Genomic DNA, 21,098 nt, shown 5'->3' on the forward strand with positions numbered 1-21,098 from the left:
CCTGACATTGTATAAACAAAGACAAATATACAAGTAGCAGCTGGAAAATCTTTTTAGCTTGTTACCATGAGCTTTATTAGTCAAATAAGCTTCCTCACTGGTTGTGCTCTAAGTATTTAACCTTTGTATTGGAAGGTAAGCTTAAAAACTGTGGCACTCCTGACTATTTAAAAAAAAAAAAATCCATGGTACAGATACTGAAGGTTTCCCTGAAACCCTGGCAACACAATGGAGGTAAACCAGAAAATTGTAGACACCAGTGAAGAAAGTGCTACAGACTTTTCTCACTGGTGGATAGATATTTTCCTGTCTGTCCCTGTCCTTCACTCATTTGCACAGAGGCAGCACTAAACCTGAGAATGTTCAAGGGACAAATGAAAGATAGTGTGTGAGATTTTCAAAAGCGTCTACATGACTAAGGAGGACAACTCAATTGGACATGCGCTCCTAAATTACTTAGGTGGTTTGGAAAAAACATCTACCAGCTCAAAGTGATTCAACAGAGCCAAAAATGAACTCAAACTTTTTGAAGAACACTTCCAATATCAACAGTAGATGGTTGCAGAATTATAAAACAAAGTAATGGTTAGAACAGGAAACTATACAGGGGTCGATGAGAGGCATTCTACTGAAGGCTAAATGCCTTTTTTTCATTTTGAATACTTTCTTTTCCATACAGAGTATACTGTAAAACATGCAACAGCATTGTTGTACAGACAAACAATGGACAACTAATACTGTTTCCCCTGAACAATTAGAATTTGACACTGTGCTTTCATGCTTTTTAGTAGGTTATCTGTGGACATAAGTCTCTAGGTTATGCTAGTTTAGAGTCCCTGTGAATATACCAATTACTAGGTTGTGAGGATGGTGGGCAGCTGTTTCTTAAGTATTACTTGGACAGCAGCACATTAGGAGCCTTTGTGGAAGGAAATGTTGACAATTTGTGTTGGTAGGTGGCTTGAGTGTTACGTTGTCCTTCATCAGCCAGGAAGGACACAATCTACATCACAGGTAGTAACTCAAACATTCTTCAGCATATTACAGATCGCTACTTGTGCAAATTGACCAATCTCCATAAAGGAGCAGTCTAGGCTGTTTATTTTGTGATTGCTTACCTCATCCTGGGTCCCATATAGACCATTCTGTATACATGTGATCTTCTCTGAGAAGAAAGCTGACTACTCTTCAGAATGGTTTGTGTGCTGGATTCGAGGTTAGACTGCAAGCAGTCATTCTGACAAAATGAACAACAAATCAAAAATAGTTTAGGTGCTGTGACTTTGTAGTCCTTTGGCCGATAAAGGGGGAGGGGGGGAAGGGAGGGAATCTATTTGCTTCTTCCAAGGATGTGGCTCAGGACTGAGAGAATTCATCATGTTGTAAACTAGTTGAGTCACTAGTTGTGTGGTATTCTGCTGAATTCATTGAAATCTCTGAATACAAACTTTTTTGAAATTTTTAGAATTAATCTTGGCCCTTCTAACTGCTGAAAAGGCCCTGACAATGCAAAACAATGCACTGTTGTGTTGTAAAACCTAGCATCAGTAAAACCAGTCCTCAGTAAAATTTGGGCCATGTTAAGGAACCATTTTTCAAGAGTCGTTTATGAAAACAGAGCATTGCCAACTGACACCAACCATTCTGAACAGGACACAACTACTGAATTGTGGTATTTTTAAGATTTGAAATTCTATTCTGTTATTTATCGTTTCTCAGACTGTGCTTATCACTGCAGTTTGAGTGCCTTCCAGTAATACATTAAGTGAAGGGACCGAAACCTATCACAGGCTGCTTGGTTCTTCCATCTTCTTCATGGGCCAGAAGTGTGAGCAGTGGAGTGTTTTGGAAGGAGTATGGGTATTTTCTTTAGATTTGAAAAATAGTTAATCTGTATCTTGAGGATCTGATATTCTTTATGGACACATGTTACAAAGAGTCACAGGGAAATTGTGAAATCATGTCTCAGTCCAACTATAAAACTGCTAACAAACATGCTGGTATATCCACCCTCATTTTATTACACCTCAAAATGCTAGTCAACTGGAAAAGTATGCAAAATCCTCAAATGATACACTGCTCCATTTCTACCTATGGAGAATCTCAATTCTGTATCCATCTATTGAAAGTAAATTTTAGTCCTAGACACAGTTATCAAAATAAGTACTTCATGCGAAAACCAGTACTGTTCATCTACATACATAAAGAACTATTGAATGTAACACATTTACCTCAAACAGTTCATGATCAAGAACAAAAAGTCAATAAATCTGAACAGACTCCAGCAAGTTTAATTATGGATTCAACATATTTCCACTGCACTGGCCAACCTTAGAAAATATTCAGATCCTGAACAAACCAGCTAAAACTGGCAAGATTTGATCCATAAATTTTATCAGCAGCTTGGGCTACATATGAAAAGTATACTTATACTCCCCAGCACACTTCAAAGCATTCAGTTAATTACTCTAATGGTAAAAATGACAGGACATTAGTTGAGAAGAAAAGTAAAAGTACTTCAAATATATTTTTATAAAAGAATTTAAGGTGTTCCCTATCTGCATGGTTTCCTTCACTTCTATTTATAACTGTTCCTTTTCTGCAGTTCTTACTTTCACCAATTCTCAGATTACTAAATTAGCCACAAAACAAACATTTTTAAAACACTTTTCTCACTATTTGCACATTAGCTATGTCACAGAAATATAAAGGAACAGAGTTAACTTGAAAAATCATGTTTCCACATGAAAATTTTGTACCAGTTATCGTTACAATCCCAAAAACTGCAGACCAAGAAAAATTAGCAGGAAAAATCCCCTCTATTTTTAGTTTGTTTCCGGTGTCTGACAGTACTTTATGTATAATCAATTTCACTGTTTGGTTAGTAGTAAGTTAGTTGTGCTTCCTGTCTCATGAACTAGAATAGTGGTATCACATTCTCATATACTAGTCTGGAGTAATCTTAAGCGTACTACTTTCACCAAACCATGAAAAAGGGTGTTTGGAACCAAATAAACAACAAACATGCACTTGAGCAGATCAAGGAGGGACACCACTATATTGATCTCAAATTCAACCCAAGTCCCTTCTTTACCCCAGTGGGAGCAGGAAAAAGCCCAATAATAAATTTTTTTATAAAACAGGCTTTTTAGAAACACAGAACAAAATTCTGTACATGCTATTTAAAGCATACTCTATCAGAATCGATTTATTTTGGTTAGAAAAGGTTTTAAACATTTAAAAAATCATTAAAAAGTGAATAGTATCCTTTTAATGTTGATGCTAGATTTGTCATTAAGTCATATCAAATACTGTATGACCAGAGAAAAAAGGGAACTCTGAAAGCTAATACAAATAATAAAATAATAATAACAACAACAACAACAGAAGTAATGTTATATCCTGACCCTATACAGACATGTAGGGGTCCAACCCAATTCATGCCTATCCGCATGCAGCTCAGGAAACAATGGAGGTTGCATCTGAAATGTTCCTAGGAGAAAGTTGAGGAGGAGTGGGAACAAAGGAGTTTAGATGGAGCCTGGTGACACATGGGAAGGTTGAATGCTGCAGCCCATAAATGGGAGTCTTATATTATTTCCTTTTCCCCCTCTCCTACCCTTGGCAACAACAGAGCCCTGTGTACATCATTCATTATTATAAGTGGTGAGCAAACAACACTATTTAAACCTAAACGAGGAACAACAGGTCACACACAAGCTTCATTTCTTTGTGAATAAAGTAAAATTACACCTATGATGAAGAGCTGTAACTACCAAATAAGAGTAACACATTTAATAACCACTTTAGCCACTATGCACATATGCAATCCTTTCATAACAATGCCTGATGCAATAATAGGAACTACCATGTATTTCCGGCTTACCACTTGCTAGTAATCTGGAGAAATAAAATAATTGTAAAATGGTGTACCTTACGTTAAGAATAAATCATCATTTTCATATATATAGAACAAAAATATATACTTACTCTCCCACTCTCACTCAGCAGTATACAAATTACCTGGCCAAAATGATGCCACAGCAGACAAGTATTTCCATCATTTTTTTATGCTCACCATACACTTCTGTCTTGGACCCACCCTTTCACTCCTAGAGTACTCTTTGTTCTTTAGATTAACTGATGAACAGTTCCCTTATAAAATATCAAACCCAGCACTTCTACTGCTAACCAATACAACAGTAGAGCATAGCCAACTTTGCCAATTAGAACAAACATTGAACTTTAGTCTTTGGGTCAACTACTTGCCAGCCTTACCCAAAGTTAACCAAAGAGTTCACTTGGTTTTTAAATAATTGTTCAGGAACCCAAAGTTATTTTTATATACTGTTCAATTTGCAGTGGATTAAGTTCTTATTAGAAAAAAATTAGTCATGTTGAAATTCAGCTACTAGCCCAATTACACTGCACTGTCTGTTCTGAGTGAAAGAGCGCCTGCAAAAATGACATTCACAAAAATGAAGTAAAAGCTTCTAGTTCTCTTTCCTTTTCAAATCGGATCAAATGATTTTGCTCCAGACTCTATTCATACATCTTCAATATAATTCATTTTTAAGTTGCTAAATTGCCCCTTGTAGGACATAATATTTGAATCACATTTTGAAGGTAGCAATGCTACAGCTATGTTATGCAGTTAGGTGTAAAAAAAATAGTAAGTTGACTATACAAATATTTTTGTGGTGCATCCCCACTATTAGATATTCCTCTGATTCCCATATTAAAGAAAATCAATGAAAGAATATTTTCCTTAAGGGGATATTATCAAACCTTTGAGGTCTTCAGTTTGGCCTACTCTGCCTTTGTCATTTGACCCAATATGAAAGCAATGACCCCTGGAATCTAAATAATTATTTGCATTTTTTCTTTACAAATGCATACGTTTATAGAAATTAAGAGAAATGGTATATTACCATTTTGCCGTTTCTCTTAATATTACGTACAACCTGGGCAGTAGCTAAATGCTATACCCACACAGCCAACACTATTCACAATAGCATTATCTCAGGATGTAATCCTACTCGGAAAGAGGGGATTCTTTGCCCAAAGAAGGCACTATATTGTTTCCTCCTCCCTCGGAATGTCTGGGAACTGATTCTTCTCTGTCCCCGGTACAGCCTGAATCTCCACCACAATTTCCCCAGTGTAAGTTTACAAGCCGCTCTCCATTTTCCTCTACTAGCTTTAGAAAATATTTTTAGCATTTCAAAACAAGTGAAAGATAATATATGTGATTCTATTTACACCGTGTTACATCTTTCCCATGCCGATGTTGGCACACAGGGCGAAAACCAGCCTCTTCCATTTCTCTGTCATTTGCTGCCACTTCCATTTGTCCTTGGTGTTGAAATGGTCTATTCTGCCCTTCTTGCTAAGCATTCTTCTTACAGTTTTTGTTGACATGGCAGTCCGTGTTTTGGCATCTAGAATACATGCCCCACAGATGTCCAGCGCTTCCTTCTGCTTTGGGTAGACATGAGCTGCTGGTTGGTAACTTCTTAGATTTCTTCACGGGTGACAGAAGCTTTCCAATGCCCAGAATCTTTAATCGGCATTTATTTTTGTGGTACATCCACACGATTAAGGATTCCTCTTAGATTCCTCATTGATATTAGAGAAAATCAATGAGAAAATATCTTTCCTTAAGAGGATAAATAACTAGAAGGCATCTAGTTTTCTGTCCAACATTTTAGTAAATCTCCAGATCTTAACAGTAGAAATAAAATGCCGCCTTCTTTCATGCCAGTGTCCACACTGAATCACTCTGCTATCTGGTTGTTTACCCTTACAGAGCACTTCACATCTCTGTATGTGGCCTTGATGGTGAAGACTTTCACTGGGATTCTGTAGGACTGAAGAATATTCCACAATGTATACCTATGAAGGCTGTCAAATGACTTTTGAAAGTCAGTGATTCTATACAGAATCTAATCCTTATTGGGGAAGCAAGTTGCTGGTTTCTTGAGGCATAAGATATACAGAGTCTGAGCCAAAGTTTCACAGTCAATGGAGATCTCTCCATTGACTTCAATTGGATTTGGATCAGGCCCATAAACATCTGGGTATAGTGTTGAGGAGAGAGGGGACTAAAGCTGAAAAGAGAACCAAAGAGCCCTTCCACTTCCTCTCTGGAACCTGGCTGAAGCAAACTATACACAATTTTGAATTATGACTGTGGGAGCCCTTGGTATTTGTGTATGGCTATTAAAAGAGTAGAGTAACGAGATTCATTTTCAGTTTACTGTCTATGTGCATGTATTTCAATCCTTCAGTGGTGTCCTCTACCTGCCCAACAATGGCTACAATCTGCTTGGCACACAACATCTTTGATTTTATATTAGAGAGACTTTTCCTGCATTTCTTGTATCCACAAATAATATGCTAGGGTCACAAAATAATTTTTGCTGTGATCAATGTATTATGCAACTATAGATTTCGCAAATAATTCTTTTCTCTCCTGTCTTCTCAGAGACTCAATTTTTACTTAATTTATGAATAAAAACATATGTTCATAAATGATCATAGCTGTGAAATCATCCTAGAGTAAACAGCAATATTAATTGTACTTTAAAGGGCTCCATATAGAATTTTATATCACCCAAGAACTAATGTATCCAAAGGGAGACAAATCAAGTCTCAGATTTTTAATCTTCAGTTGCTCATTGCTGGGATTCATATGCAATATAATTGGTCTGAGCACATTTGTACTTTAATCTGAAATAAGTTGATTGAAAATGCAGTATTTACTTTCCATTTTTGTCAATTTTTTTTCTTGACAAAGAATAAAGAAAAGCAGGGACTCAATGACTCAACAGTAGTAACAATTTACATACTTTACAACAGGTTTCAGAGTAACAGCCGTGTTAGTCTGTATTCGCAAAAAGAAAAGGAGTCCTTGTGGCACCTTAGAGACTAACCAATTTATTTGAGCATGAGCATCTGATGAAGTGAGCTGTAGCTCACGAAAGCTCATGCTCAAATAAATTGGTTAGTCTCTAAGGTGCCACAAGGACTCCTTTTCTTTTTGCGTATACTTTACAACAATACATCAATTTGGTCAAATAAAAAAGGGGCCCAACATCAAAGCCAAAGGTAGAAACAGATTAGGTGGAATATAAATGTTTTTCCGCAGTTCTTAGGCACGAATATATCCTTGAATTTATGTTAATAGATTTTTAAAGGACTGGGTTTGGGTTTTTTAATAGTTGCATAAGTTTCTAGTCTCTGTATCTGTAATAAATAGTTTACTCTTCCAATACAGCACAGCTTGGAAAAGCACAGATGAATAAGATAAAAAACATTAGGCAATACTCTTCTCATAAGCACTTAAAATCAGTTATACTGTGGTATACATTAGTAGCACAGAAAGCATGTAGGCGAACTACACAGGCTTTTTCTATTTGTGAAATAGGTCAACAAGTTATACTAAAAGCCCGAGTCTCTCCCACCTGCACCCCTCACACTTAAGGGACCCTAGGAAGAAAGTAAATAAGTTTCATATTCCATAGAAGTATTTTCTCTTCAAATTCAGATTTATTACATCATCTGCTGGGATTCTCTATTTCAGTTCAATCTTTTTTTTTTGCTTTTGCTGTCAAGAAATCCCCAGCAATGTCTCAATGACAACCATAACTACAAGTAGATTTATTTAGCAAGTTGTTGAAGTCACATGGGGTTAACTGTAGATTCCTTTTCTTAGTATTTGGCTGATACCCTGTCAGAGAAACAAAAATTCTGCCAACTTGAGTTTGTGTAAAAGGAAACATGGAGAAAATAAAAGAACACTTGTTATTCAAAACTGCATTTTAATTTTGATAACCTGTAAAAACAAACTACTATTATGTTTCACAAATGCAGAATCATGGGAAGAACTATACAACACTTATTACTGTAACAATTAGTTAGCAAAACCCACAACAAAACACAATTTTCTGCAGTAACGTCTGTAATCTTTTATTTATTTTTAAAATTACTATATAGGTTAAACAATAACTTAAATCTCATTCCTTTGAAAAGAGTTTACGTGCTTGAACTGATTGCAGCTGAGGACATGCCAAGATTAATTTTCTTACTTTAACGTACCATTAGAACCATGGCAAAGTAGGTCAGCAGCCAGAAGTGTTAGATTCTTCCAAAACTTTTCCCCATTCCATGTATGTGGCCCACCCTCTACAATAGTTCAAGAGTGCCTACCGAACAGCTCCATTGATACAGATTTTTCTCAGAAGCTCAGATTTTTTGCTTTTTATAATAATGAAACTTTTAAAATATCACTATTGATTTTAGTCTTGTGATTAATTAATTATTTTGTTACAATATGTGCTAACTACTTATGCTAAACAATCTGTTCCACCTTGTATTTAGCTGTGCCACCCTGAGTACTTTTCCCACACCTGAAGAAGAGATCTCTGTAGCTCCAGTTGTCAAACAGAAATTGATCCACTAAAAGATATTACCCTCACCCACCTTGTCTCTCTTTTATTTTGTTATAATCATTCGCATGGCATGCTTTTATTCCCTTCTATTTTTCTGCCCTTTCCTGTGTATACTGTTGTGAAGGAAGATTATGTGACTAAATGTTTCTGGTCCAGCAAAGCACTTACTCAAATGTTAACTTTAAGCACAGGAGTAGACTACTAATTTCACTGGACTACTCCTGTGCTTAAAGTTAAGCTTGTCCTTGAGTGCTTTGCTGGACTGTGACTTAATTGTGTAAACTAAATACAGCAAGTTACAACATCTAAGAGGAAAACCTATATTAAAGATTAAAGCAAATATTTCCAGAAGATTTTAATTTATCCTATCATTTCCAATAAGCCTTTCTCCTATTGCACTGACATTTAGTATATATTTCTCTTAGAAGTCAGAAAATCATGCCCACTTTAGATGAGCAGTGCAAGCATCTCTCCCATATACAAATCAACAGAAAGTAAACATTTCACTGTCTGCTCAGCCACAGCCGCTATGCAAATCAATTTAAAAGCACAGTTCAGTTTTTATGTTTGTTGTATGGAGAGTTGTTCAAATTTCTTCTGTAAGTCTATTTCTAAAAGAAATAAGCCTGGATGTCAGTGATAACATTAATAAAGGAAAAGCTGCTCGTGACAAATATGAGAAATATATACTAACAGTTAGTGCAGTAGAAGAAAGGCTTGGTGAGGGCAAAGAATAAATTGAAATCTTCTGGAAACATATTCACCCTCATTACCAACTCTTTGCAAACAGGACTGCTCAGAGAAAGACGATACCCAGAAATGGGCATGCCAATGGCTGCCACTAGCTTCCAAAAATTGTGTTTTCAGATGCATTTGAGAGTTATGTGTAGATCTGATCACTTGTTCAAACACTGGCTACTATACTCAAAAGATAACACTTAAGAGTAGCATATTTTTACTAGCTTTGTTTTGATAGTCTTAGTGTATTTGTCACTTTGTTCCATCTCAAATGAACTCCTCATCCTTGGCCCATCAAAGGAAATATTTATACTATTGTCTAAGAAGGTTTTGCACCAAACAAAAATACATACAAACGTGCTCTCACAATAAGGATTTAGCATAGAAAAACATAATACAAATGTAAAAAATCCACATTTTACAACTGGATATACATGATTTTTATATTATGTATCTACATCTATATATTTTCTCTGTACTTACATCAGGTTATAGGTTTTGGAAGCCCAAATTGCACTCAAGATGATAGTTGCTGTTGTAGTAAAATAACAAATGGGCCCTGCAAGCTTCCTTAGCAAGAACTGAATATTTCTAATATTTTGCAATATTCTGATTCCAAATAAAAAAATAATTCCAGCCAACTACAACTTAAACCAATCATGTGGACCAGATAATATAAGAAAAACAAAAATGGAAGATGTATACATTTTAACACAGAGACTCAGGGACAGACTTTAAATTAACAATAGTAACTCACAACAGTTGTATTAATGTAAGACTGGCTTTAACAAGTGTATTTCCCTTCATATCATGCTGAACATTTATCCCAATAGAAATTTCTGTTGGTTGTTGATAAAATCCCTATCTCATACATAGCATTGGCAATTGCAATCAGGCAGGTTTTTGGTATCAAGTTTCCTGTTGGTACCACAACATGATAAAAAACAGCAAAAAGAAAAAGGCTGTAAGGTAGGGACAGCCACATGGTTACACAGCTCTGTAGCAATCTACATTGGCCACTTCTCAAAAGGGTACTAGGGTTTGGAGGTGAGAAAGTCAGTTAAATGCTGTACCAGTCAGATACAGGACAAAATAGTTAAGTCAACATAAGCAACTGCACATAAGAAAAAAATCAGAGAATCTACTTTTTTTAAAAAAACAAACAAACAAATAAAGGAATATTATTTGTTGTAATAAGCAATTACAATAGCTGAGACACCAAAAATGTTTGCAGAAATATTTTTCCTAAATACAGTTACTAACAAAGTTTTCAATAAAATTACAGAATCTCAAAAAACGTCCTGTAGATATCTCAGGACAGGACAAGATCTGCAGTAGTTTACTTTTCTCTTTGTGAGATTATGTAGCTTCTTCTCCCTTTTAATGGTAGCTATTGAGTTCAAAAGCAAACTGTGAGTACTTAGCATATCTGAAAATCAGGGCACTTCTATTTCGGTACCTAAAGACAAATTTAGGAGTCTAACTTTAGGCACTTAAATTTGAAAATGTTGACTGTACTTTATAGCCTTACAAACACTTTTCATTTTGAGTTTGTTGCTCTGTTACTCATTCTGGGCCCAGACCTGGTCCCTATGGAGTGAATGAGAGTTTTGCCACTAACTTCAACAGGAGCAGTATCAGGCACTTATTGACAAACAATTTACCATAAGTTACTGATGCTATTGCATGTGAGTGATAATGCTACCTAAGCAATACAAGCTGGCTATGGAAGTTAAGTTTCTCTAAATACAAAGAAAAAAAAATGAACCACTTGTTAATGAAGATTCATAATAATTTCCTTTTAAAAATAATAAAGAGTGTTTATGAAAATAACAAAAATTAGTATTTAGCGAGACCTGATGGTTCTTTTAGATAAATAAGAGCCATGGCACAGGCTGGTCTGAATTAAAAAGTCCATGTACATTATGGATATTCAAAACTTCTGAAAACTGGGCCAGGGTCCCTCCTCCAATAAGCTTACAATTCAAGTGCCCAATCCTGCAAACCCTTACTCACCAAGCTTAGATGTAACAAAATAAGTGGTTTACAACAACGGTTTATAGGGATGGTAACACAATGGTTACAATGAGATTATCTGCTTTGTCAGGGCATCTTGGAGGCTCCATGGTTTTTAAAAGTAATTTAATTTGTTGTTCAGAAGTGATAGCTGTTAATCATCATTGTGATGATATCTTTCCCCTTACATGTATGGAATTGGGGTGAACAGAGCAATGAAGACAGGAGAGAAGATACAGGGAATTTGGGAAGATGAGTGGTGGGGCTGAGGATAGTTGAAGAAAAATGCCTGGAGAAGGATAGAGAAATACAGGTGATATAGTGAGACAAAGTAGATATTTTGGAATGGCAACTGTGAGTTAGTGAAGTGAAAAACAACTAGTGAGACAAATCCGTTCACTGCAAGTCAGCACAATTAATACAGTTAGAACACCACTCAGTACAAGATAGCTGGTCCTAGGCGCTAAGATAATAATTACAGCATACGTATTTAATATACCTATAATATTTTAAAAACTGTGTTTGGGGAACAAATTGATTACATATATTTATGGTGAAGTTATTCAACATCAGAAAAAATATTTTACTGATCAGAAAGCCCATTAAGAGGAAATTCATTCTATATACAAACCATCAACAAGGCACAACCAAAGGTGATTCTATTTAAACTTCAAGGAAACATCAGTCAAGGTAAGCTTTGACTTGTCCTAGCCATAAACAATTACATTACAGTATTAACTATAATACATTACTATTCATGCTAGTATTTCTACAAGAACTAGAACAAATACGTATTTCAATACACAAGACAATATTTCAGTAATACCGTCATGTTGCTTAAAATAGTTTATCAAATATTGGCTCAGACACACATGACAGGCTAATTAATCTCTGAACAGCTTTTGATAGGACTCTTAGGAGTGAAACTCCTTTTAGACTGTTAACTGGAAAGAACCATATCTCTTGTATCAAGCTTGTAGTTCACTCCTAAATTATTAATGTTCGATATACCTACAAAATACTCTGTGCTAGTCTAATTTAGTTTCAAAGCAGCTAGCTATTTCCTGCCTACAGTCATTATTTGGATAAGTACAGTTCAGAAAGTAGTTAACTTCTGGAATATTAAATTATGTAAGTATACTACAGCTGTAGCTCAAACCACATAGCATACATCTATATTACAGGGTTTTGTCTGAGTTTTTTAAAAACCTGAGTTAACTGAGGCCGCAAACCTGCAACAAATGTTTGTGGAGCATCCAAGCTAACAGCGTGCAAGCCTGATAGTTAATCTGTGTCAACTGGAAATTAGTTATCTCAAGTTGAAAAGAGCAACCTTTAGCAGACATACCCTTAATGTGAAATAGCCCATCTCTCACACACACTTCATAAAACGCAATTAATCAAGCTATAGTGGAAGGGCTCCACCCCCATCCTCCAGGCAGGCTGCAAACCTGCAAAGTAGGCTCTGTGCCGTCACTAATCCTGAAGACCCTTAGCACCCTCTTAGTAAAGGTTTGGATTCACATATGTACAGATCTTGGAGCTATTTTCCCAGGCCCACCTACAAGTACCTCTCTGTTTAGGTTCTTATGCCCTACCTAGCACTTTTCGGACTCAGCCTTCCTCCTCCCGCTCTGGCTTGCAGCTTCCCACCCTGGTTCCCAGTCCCTGTCTCCTTGCCCCACCAGTCCAATAACTGTCAGTCCCTGTTTTTCTCTCTCTCCTACGCCCCTCCACCGCCGCATGACTCCAGTCTCACTTGCATCTCCCTCCCACACACCCCGACTCTTTGTTGCAAACCACTACTTCTCCCCATCCCCAGAGCAGCATTCCTCTCCTCTGTACTTGAGTCAGGCACCCTCTTCCTCTACACTCTCTCCAAGCTTACTATACCTTATGTTCAAAATCAAAATGTAGTAGAGCAATACTTGGACAAAGGTAAAGCAGAAACAAGGACTAGCTGTTCTCTGAATTAAACCACACTTTCAAAAATAAAATGGCACATGTGATTTTCTTTTATGGGGTTTTCCAACACTTCAAACTGTTAGAATATGCACTTTGATAGAAAGATCCAATCACCAGATTTCACATGATGTAATAATGCCAACATTTTAAAAATATTAAATTCTTAGCAAGATTTCTGTATTATTAATTAAACTTTCTCCACAGAATGCATTTACTTTAATTATTTTTATTACTCATGACTCTGCTTTGAAACCTGCCCTTAAGAGTAGAGGGCTAGATTCTCACCACCACTCCAAAGTCAATGGAGGAACACTGATTTATACCCATCGAGAATTCAGCCAAGAATATTCGGCACTAAGCACTTCATGAATAATGTTCCATTGAGGAGGGCATGGATACAAGCATCATTCAAATTTGGATCACTTTAACAGCTAAGAATTTTTTTTTTGAAGTGTTTTCATTTTATAGTTAAAATGTCACCTCCAGATTACCTCCCTCGTTAATCAAAAACATTCTGTACATTCCATCATGCTAAAAAGTAATCAGTATGTTAGACATATCTAGCTCTAAAACAACTTCTTTCAAAAATCTTAAAAAGTGAGATGATAAGTTGTGAATCAATGTGTTCTCTTCCAAATAAAACATCTGGAGGAAAAAAAACAAGTACTTTTAATAGAACTGTAGATAGGCAATCAAATGTCCTAGGTTAGCAGGGCGTGGAAAGTATATGTATTAAAGGGAGACCGAGATTTGTCCTTGCAGCATTTAATCCTATTCCTATTGCGCAATTCACTTCAGCACGGTCAGAGCGACCTTAACTCTACTCCCACTAGATGGAAAATTCCACTTTAGCTAACTGAAACTGTTCAAAAGCCTAATTAGAAATCTTCCAAGCAAGTACAGTATTGCTAAGGGAGCTGCCTGTTTGCTTGCAAACACACCAAGTACTCAGTTCATTCTCTTAGATCAATAAATGAATTCCACTTTATTGTGTGTAGGGATAAAGGTCAGCTACGTTATACTGTTCATTCATTCCCTCTTTCTCTTGTGGCATATATAGTATCTATCCTCTATAAAATATGATGTGAGAGCTCTACAGTACTTGAAATCATATAAAACTATACGATGTGTAAAATATAGCAATTATATTTTATAATTATATTGGATTGCAAAGTAATTATATACACACACATTCATATATATATAGATGAATATATCTACACTGGGAGATTCAAAGGATGACTAACGTATGCTGTTTTAGTATACTGTTGATTAACATCCTTTGATACTATACTTTCTCTTTGATCCTCACTTAGAATTACTTCACAACAATCTGCACTGGCACCTGCAATCTTAATAGGAATCAGAAATGTTCAGGAAAGAGGTACTTTTACTTTGGCTCATTTGCCCTTGTGCAAGGGGAAAATGTAAAGGAAGAAATTAAAGTATCCTTCCCATGGGGATTCACCTCTGTAAATCACAGATAATGCACACAGAGGTTGAAAGGAACTAATTATCCACAGAAGTGTTTATGAACATTTTAAAAAAACAACAAATTATATAATGATACGCAATCAAGAATTTAAGGTTGAACACAAAGTGACTGTTAAAAAAGGCTGCAGTGTTTTCACTATAGCTCCAGACGGCTGTAAAAAGTCAGCACTTTGCTAAGTATCAGACAGGAAATTTACCTCTCAAAGTCTGACGAAACTTGCTTTCTGAAAGATGTAACAAGTTTTCTCTAGCCTTAGACCAATTTGTTAAAAATGTAACTAATTTATTGCCCATGTTCAACAGAAAGAAAATCTTAAAACCAAATATCTTTGCCCTCTTCACTACTGGTATTACAGACATCCTTGCAGTCAATAGGAGTTAAGGGAAGGCAAGTCCCTGGTGATACAGATCTCTTAATGTCTTGAGTTTTCTCTTCAAATATATTTTATTTGTTCCATAACATCCCTGTGAAAAGTCATAATGCTGACAGGTCCAAAAAAATGTTCACAGCAGTTGTTAAGGAGGACAGCAATGCTGAAGCTTTATGTTGCTTACATGTGTTTCTTGCTAAGAGTATCCAATCAGAATGCAGACTGAACATGAAAAACAGAATAAGTAAGCTGAAAAAATAGCATAAATGAATGTTTGACAGGCTCTGTTTTCTACTCTAGACAACATATAAAACTCCAGTGAAGTAGCATATGGTATGAAGTAGGGTGACCAGATAGCAACTGTGAAAAGAAAAGGACGGGGGTGGGGGGATAATAGGCACCTATATAAGAAAAAGTCCTAAAAAACGGGACTGTCCCTTTAAAAAAGGGACATCTGGTCTCCCTAGTATGAAGGCAGAATATAGCTTAAATGACCTAACTAATAAATGCACCTCTAGATGGATCAAAAGATAAATGTTTGAGATTCAGGAATGGTAGAAATATTTTAGATAAACTTCTGTTATTTCAGTTCTTGTTTTTGGAAACAGTATATGGTAAATTGAATTTATTCCTACAAGCACTGAGCAACGCTGTGGGATACAAGACACTATGCTTTAATGTCATATCTGCTGAGAGACAAACAGGTAGAGCTACTATTGTTTTCCACTATAAATAGCAGCTTAAATAATGATCACAAGACTTGGGGCAGAAACAGGTTTAGCTTCTTTTACTGCTCGAATAGATTTAATAATGAACTTTCCAATCTTAAGGAGTAATATTTTGGACTGTAAAATCTATCTTACCACAGCTGGCAGGGCATTTAAGCCCTCCTCTGCACTTAAGAACTATTCCCATTTCTTTCCCAACCTCCAATCCTGTTTTCTTTCACCATATTACCCAAGAGCAAAAAAATTATTTGAAAACCATAATTCTCTCTCCACATGGAAGCAATTAATTTTTTTAGCATTACATTTCCCACACCATGCACAGTGGATTAAATATACAACTCCCATCATTTTTTATGGGAAATGAACATCTAAATCCATTCCGCAAGAGTTGAAAACATTCTTCTTAAAGTTCAGCAGCATAAGATTTACCCTCCCGATCACAACATAGTCAATCAAGTTCATCCATCAATTCTAGCGTACAGTTTCTGGTAGTGACCATACCATACATCATGCTTCAGATGAAAGTTAAAAAACCCCACAATGCAGCTCACCAATTAATTGTCAATGCTGTACATGAGGGAAAAGTGTCTCTGATCCCTGCAGTGACTGGCATGAGATTTGTTTACCCTAATCTTTTTCTTAACCCAATGAAAATAAAATAGGTATTAATATGTAATCAACAACTTTGATCTAATATAGTATTAGAGTAACAAAGATCAGGTGTGTGAGAGAATAGCTTTTATTGGACCAACTTCTGTTGGTGAAAGACAAGCTTGTGAGCTACACAGAGCTCTTCTTCAGCTGTGTAGCTCACAAGCTTGTCTCTTTCACCAACAGAAGTTAGTCCAATAAAAGATATTGCCTCATACACCTTGTCTCTCTAATATCCTGGGACAAAACATGGCTATAACAACACTGCAAACTATTAAAGTAACAGTTTTTTTCATGAGTTATTTCAACTAACTGGTAACTCACACATTTACAAAGCATTTTGAATTATGCTGAAAAGTCTATAAAAAACCCATGATTCTTTTCACATGAAAAAAAATCAGAGAATGTTTTCTAGTAAACATACAAAATTCTTTTGAAATATGTACCTCACCTCATAATAAAAGGAACAAAAGGTGCCATGCTGAGAGCTGAATAAGTGCCATCCATTGGAGAAGGATACAGCTTGCCCAGGATCAAAAGCAAAAGAAACAAACTTGGATGGAGCTTCAACTCACCAGTTTCACTAAATGAAAAATGAAAAGAGGTATCTGGTTAAAGACATTATCTTTAAACATGTCTGCTAACACCAATAATTGCCCCTGGTATATCAGTAAATGTTGCAAAGTAGAAATTTAAGTAAATTACACATCCTTCTACTATTCCTCTTAAAAACAAACAAACAAAAACTTTAAATATAGGGCCCTAGACATGATAGGAGTTATTTCATTTCAAATGCATGCATGAGACACCCAGATAACTCAGTGAATCAATCAAATCCCTTTCTATATATACCAACTCTAGGAAAATAAGATGAAGTCCAAGAAAGAAACAGAAGAGGTTGGCAAAAGAGCTGGTGCATTACATTACATTATTGTCTAACACAGGGGTGGCCAACCTGTGGCTCCGGAGCCGCATGCGGCTCTTCAGAAGTTAATATGCAGCTCCTTGCATAGGTGCTGACTCCGGGTCTGGAGCTACAGGTGCCAACTTTCCACTGCTCAACCCCAGGCCCCGCCTCCACTCCACCCCTTACCTAAAGGCCTCCACCCCTTCCCAAAGCCTGCTGCACACTTGCTCCACCCCCCTCATCCCAGAGCCTCCTGTAAACTGCGAAACAGCTGGCAGGAGGCATGGGGAGGGAGGAGGAGGTGCTGCTGATTGGCAGGGCTGCCGGCGGCCAGGAGGTGCTGGGGGTGGCAGGGGAGCTGATGGGGGCTGCCGACATATTACTGTGGCTCTTTGGCAATGTACACTGGTAAATTCTGGCTCCTTCTCAGGCTCTGGTTGGCCACCCCTGGTCTAACATGACTTAAGAAACTGAACAGGTAACAGTTCCCAATGAACTGGGAAATTGAGAAAGTTCGATCAATACAATATGAAAGCATGAGAACAAAATAAACCTATCTTCAGATAGGCAGGAAAACTAGCATGTGCTGTCATGCAGATTTTACTTTGGAATGGATTAAGTTACCCATGCTGGTGTCTATATAGCCCAAGTTAAAAACTAAAGACAACTATAAAGCATATTTTGATATTAAATCTGACAGGCAAAACAACTAACATACCAAGCTATTACATGCAAAAGACCAGTTAGATTGTTTAGTGGAAAGCTTTAAGGCAGGTGTAATCAGTTTTTATACCAATTTAATCATACTGATGTAGAAACTGATACAACTAAATTGGTGCAATCAACTAGTACAGATTCCGTTATAATGATGTAATGTGCTCGTTTTGGCATAGTTTATTTCAATACATTTAAGGATTTACAAATTTAAAAACCAGATTTGTGGGCGTTGGAAGCATGGCAGATGGAGGAAGGTGTGTATCTAAGAGCAGAGGGGGAGGAAAGCAGGAGCTGAGGCAATAGGCTCCAGGGGGTGGAGAGCAAGACCAAGGCCACCGGAGTGGAACACATTCCTCTCCAGAACATGGAACTGAACCTAGGAGTACCGAGTCTCTACATTTTTCTGCTGTCAGCAAATAGCTGTTAAACCCACTGGCAAAGTATGTGTCAGACTTACTTCTAGTGGCTGGTCTTCATAAATGATAATAGCCTACAAATACTACAAGTTACTCTGTTAGTTCAAATGGTCGAGGTCTGTGTACAGATCTAAAGGTCCAAATCTAGCTCATGATCCAAGCTGAGGTCAATATTGTTCCACATAACAGAAATTCTGTTTCTTCAGGTTTTTTTAATTAGAAAATTACATGCAAAAACACATTAAAAAGCATTATTAAATGTTCCAAATTCAAATAATTAAAAGTTAGGAAATGCCAGAACTAAAGTTGTACATGCAAACTTAATTTGTCTGCATATGCACTAGGATTAGGCTTGGAAGAATTCAAGTGTTTTGTTTTGTTTTTTTAAAGCATTTTGTTCCTCTTTTTATCTATTTAAATTTTCAGTTGTGTGTCATGACAATAGACATTGAGATTCAAAAAGTTAAACCTTTCTCCTCACTAAAACACATATCATCAACATCGTGTGTCAAAATATACAAACTAAATATCCTCAAATCAAAATCTAGTAAGTTCTCAAGCAGAACTGTTCTGACTGTACATTTTGATCACTATCAATGGAAATTTTTTTCATCACTTTGTGTGTTTACAGTGAAACTGACGTTTACCGACATTTACCAGTAAAAATAATCCTTCCAAGCCTAATATTACAGTCTTTAATTATATGATCACATTCTATTTTTTCCTGAGGACCAATGCCTCTCTCTGCACAGGCTGGAACCTGCTCTAGGGGATGAATGAGGGTCATGTAATGAAGAGCACTGTTGTCTGTCAGAACCCTGCCCCATCTGTTGAAGAGGCTGGAAGGTGTGTAGTGAACAAGACAAGGTATGTTCTCATAATCAAGACAGCTAAATGCTGCCCTGGATAACTGGATTCTATCCCTATGTGTGCCAGAGTTCCCAAGTGATGTTGGGCAAACCACCTAAACCAAAATATTCACAGTTGGACACAAACTGTGTTTTCCTCATTTTTGGGTGCCCAACATGAGACACCCGTAGCCACATCTGCAGAATTGCTGAACTCATGGCTGCAACTGAAGTTCACTGGAGCTGTGCTTTGATAGGAAGACTTACTCACCGGGTGTAGTAATGATGGTTCTTTTAGATGCACCCTATTGGTGCTTCACTGTAAGTGTGCGTGCTCCCCTGTGCTGCTGATCAGAGAATTTCAATAGCAGTTCGTTCCACCCATGGACATGCAGCTCCCTACCTGCTATCAGGCTAGCCAGCGTGCGTGGGCATTTCTTCCTCAGCTCCTTCTCTAGCACCTCCCTGTTGGTTAGCTAGCCTGTACATCATGACTAAGGCTAAGATTTTGTCAGGGATATTTTTAAATAAAAATCATGGACAGGTCACAGGCAATAATGAAAAATTCACAGAAGCCTGTGACCTGTCCCTGACTTTTACCAAAAATATTCATGACCAAATAAGGAGCCTGGGCAGCTGCAGCTGGGGGCTCCCACCACCCATGGGGGCTCAAAGCTCCAGGGTCCCCTTCCATTGGCAGCTCCGAGCTGCAGGGGTCCCCCCTGCCACCTGCACCAGCCGGGAGCTCTGGGGGTCCCCCCGCCGCCCACAGTGGATGGGAACTGTGGGGGTCCACCTGCCACTCACAGCGGTGGCGGTCCCCCATGCAGCCCGCGGTGGCTGGAAGCTGCGGGGAGTCCGCCTGCTGTTCCTGCCTCCTGGGGCCACAGGGGTACCCCACAGCTCCCGGCCTCCACAGGCAGCAGGGGACCCTGTAGCTCCCAGCAGGCGCTGGCTGAAGTAACAGAGGTCCAAATCGCAGCCTTAGTCATGAACTTTCTTTGCATGTCCTTGATCAGCGGGAGGAAGTGAGCTCATGCATTTCTGACCACTCTGCGCTCAAACAGGTTGATGTGAAGGCACAGCGCTGCTAGAGATCATTTGTCCTGTATTGTGCCACCATTGAGATGCACTCCCCAGCCTATGAGTGATGCACTGGTGGTCAGGAGATGGGATGAGGAAGACTAAGCAAACGGGATTCCTGTACAGACGTTTACTGGGTCCTTCCACCAGTCTAAGGATTGCTTGACCCTGGTGGGCGTCGATAGAAGCTTGCCTGTGTTGTCTCTGTTCATCCTGTAAACTGAACCAAATCATGCTTGGAGGCATCTCATGTGTAGTAGCCTGAGCAATTACTGATGTGCCCACGGCCATGTGCCCCAGAAGCTGAAGGCAATATCTGGCCAAGATTTGGGGGCTGGATTGTACTGTCTCTATCAACAAGGAGAGACTGGGAAATCTATGATGTGGAAGGAGTGCCCTTGCCTGAATGGAGTTGAGGTCGGCTCCTATCAATTCTAGCCTTTGAACCGGTGTTAAGGTCAATTTTTGTTCTTTGATCTGTAGGCCCATATTCAGAAACAGGTCCTACGTGGTCTGAGTGACTCATTGGGCCTCTGTGCAGGACCATGCACTGAGAAGGCAATCATCCAGGTAGGGATAAAACATTATGCTCTGAGAACGTAAGTGGGCAGCTACTACTGAGAGAACCTTGGCCAAACACCCCCAGGGCCGATGAGAGGCCCAAAGGGAGTAATCTGTACTGGTCTTGGCCCAGCATAACTTTGAGTGCAC

General features: G+C 37.9%; 1 protein-coding gene across 1 annotated transcript in view; it reads right to left on the reverse strand.

Annotated features, from left to right (window-relative positions):
- The window catches only part of THADA (THADA armadillo repeat containing), a 303,171-nt gene that overhangs the window by 169,544 nt on the left and 112,529 nt on the right, over window positions 1–21,098 (reverse strand). The window contains exon 28 of the mRNA XM_077813846.1: window positions 16,868–16,999. Coding sequence (XP_077669972.1) covers window positions 16,868–16,999 — 132 coding nt within the window. The remainder of the gene's footprint in view (window positions 1–16,867; window positions 17,000–21,098) is intronic.

The sequence above is a fragment of the Eretmochelys imbricata genome, chromosome 3 (assembly GCF_965152235.1).
Source record: "Eretmochelys imbricata isolate rEreImb1 chromosome 3, rEreImb1.hap1, whole genome shotgun sequence".
NCBI lineage: Eukaryota > Metazoa > Chordata > Testudines > Cheloniidae > Eretmochelys > Eretmochelys imbricata.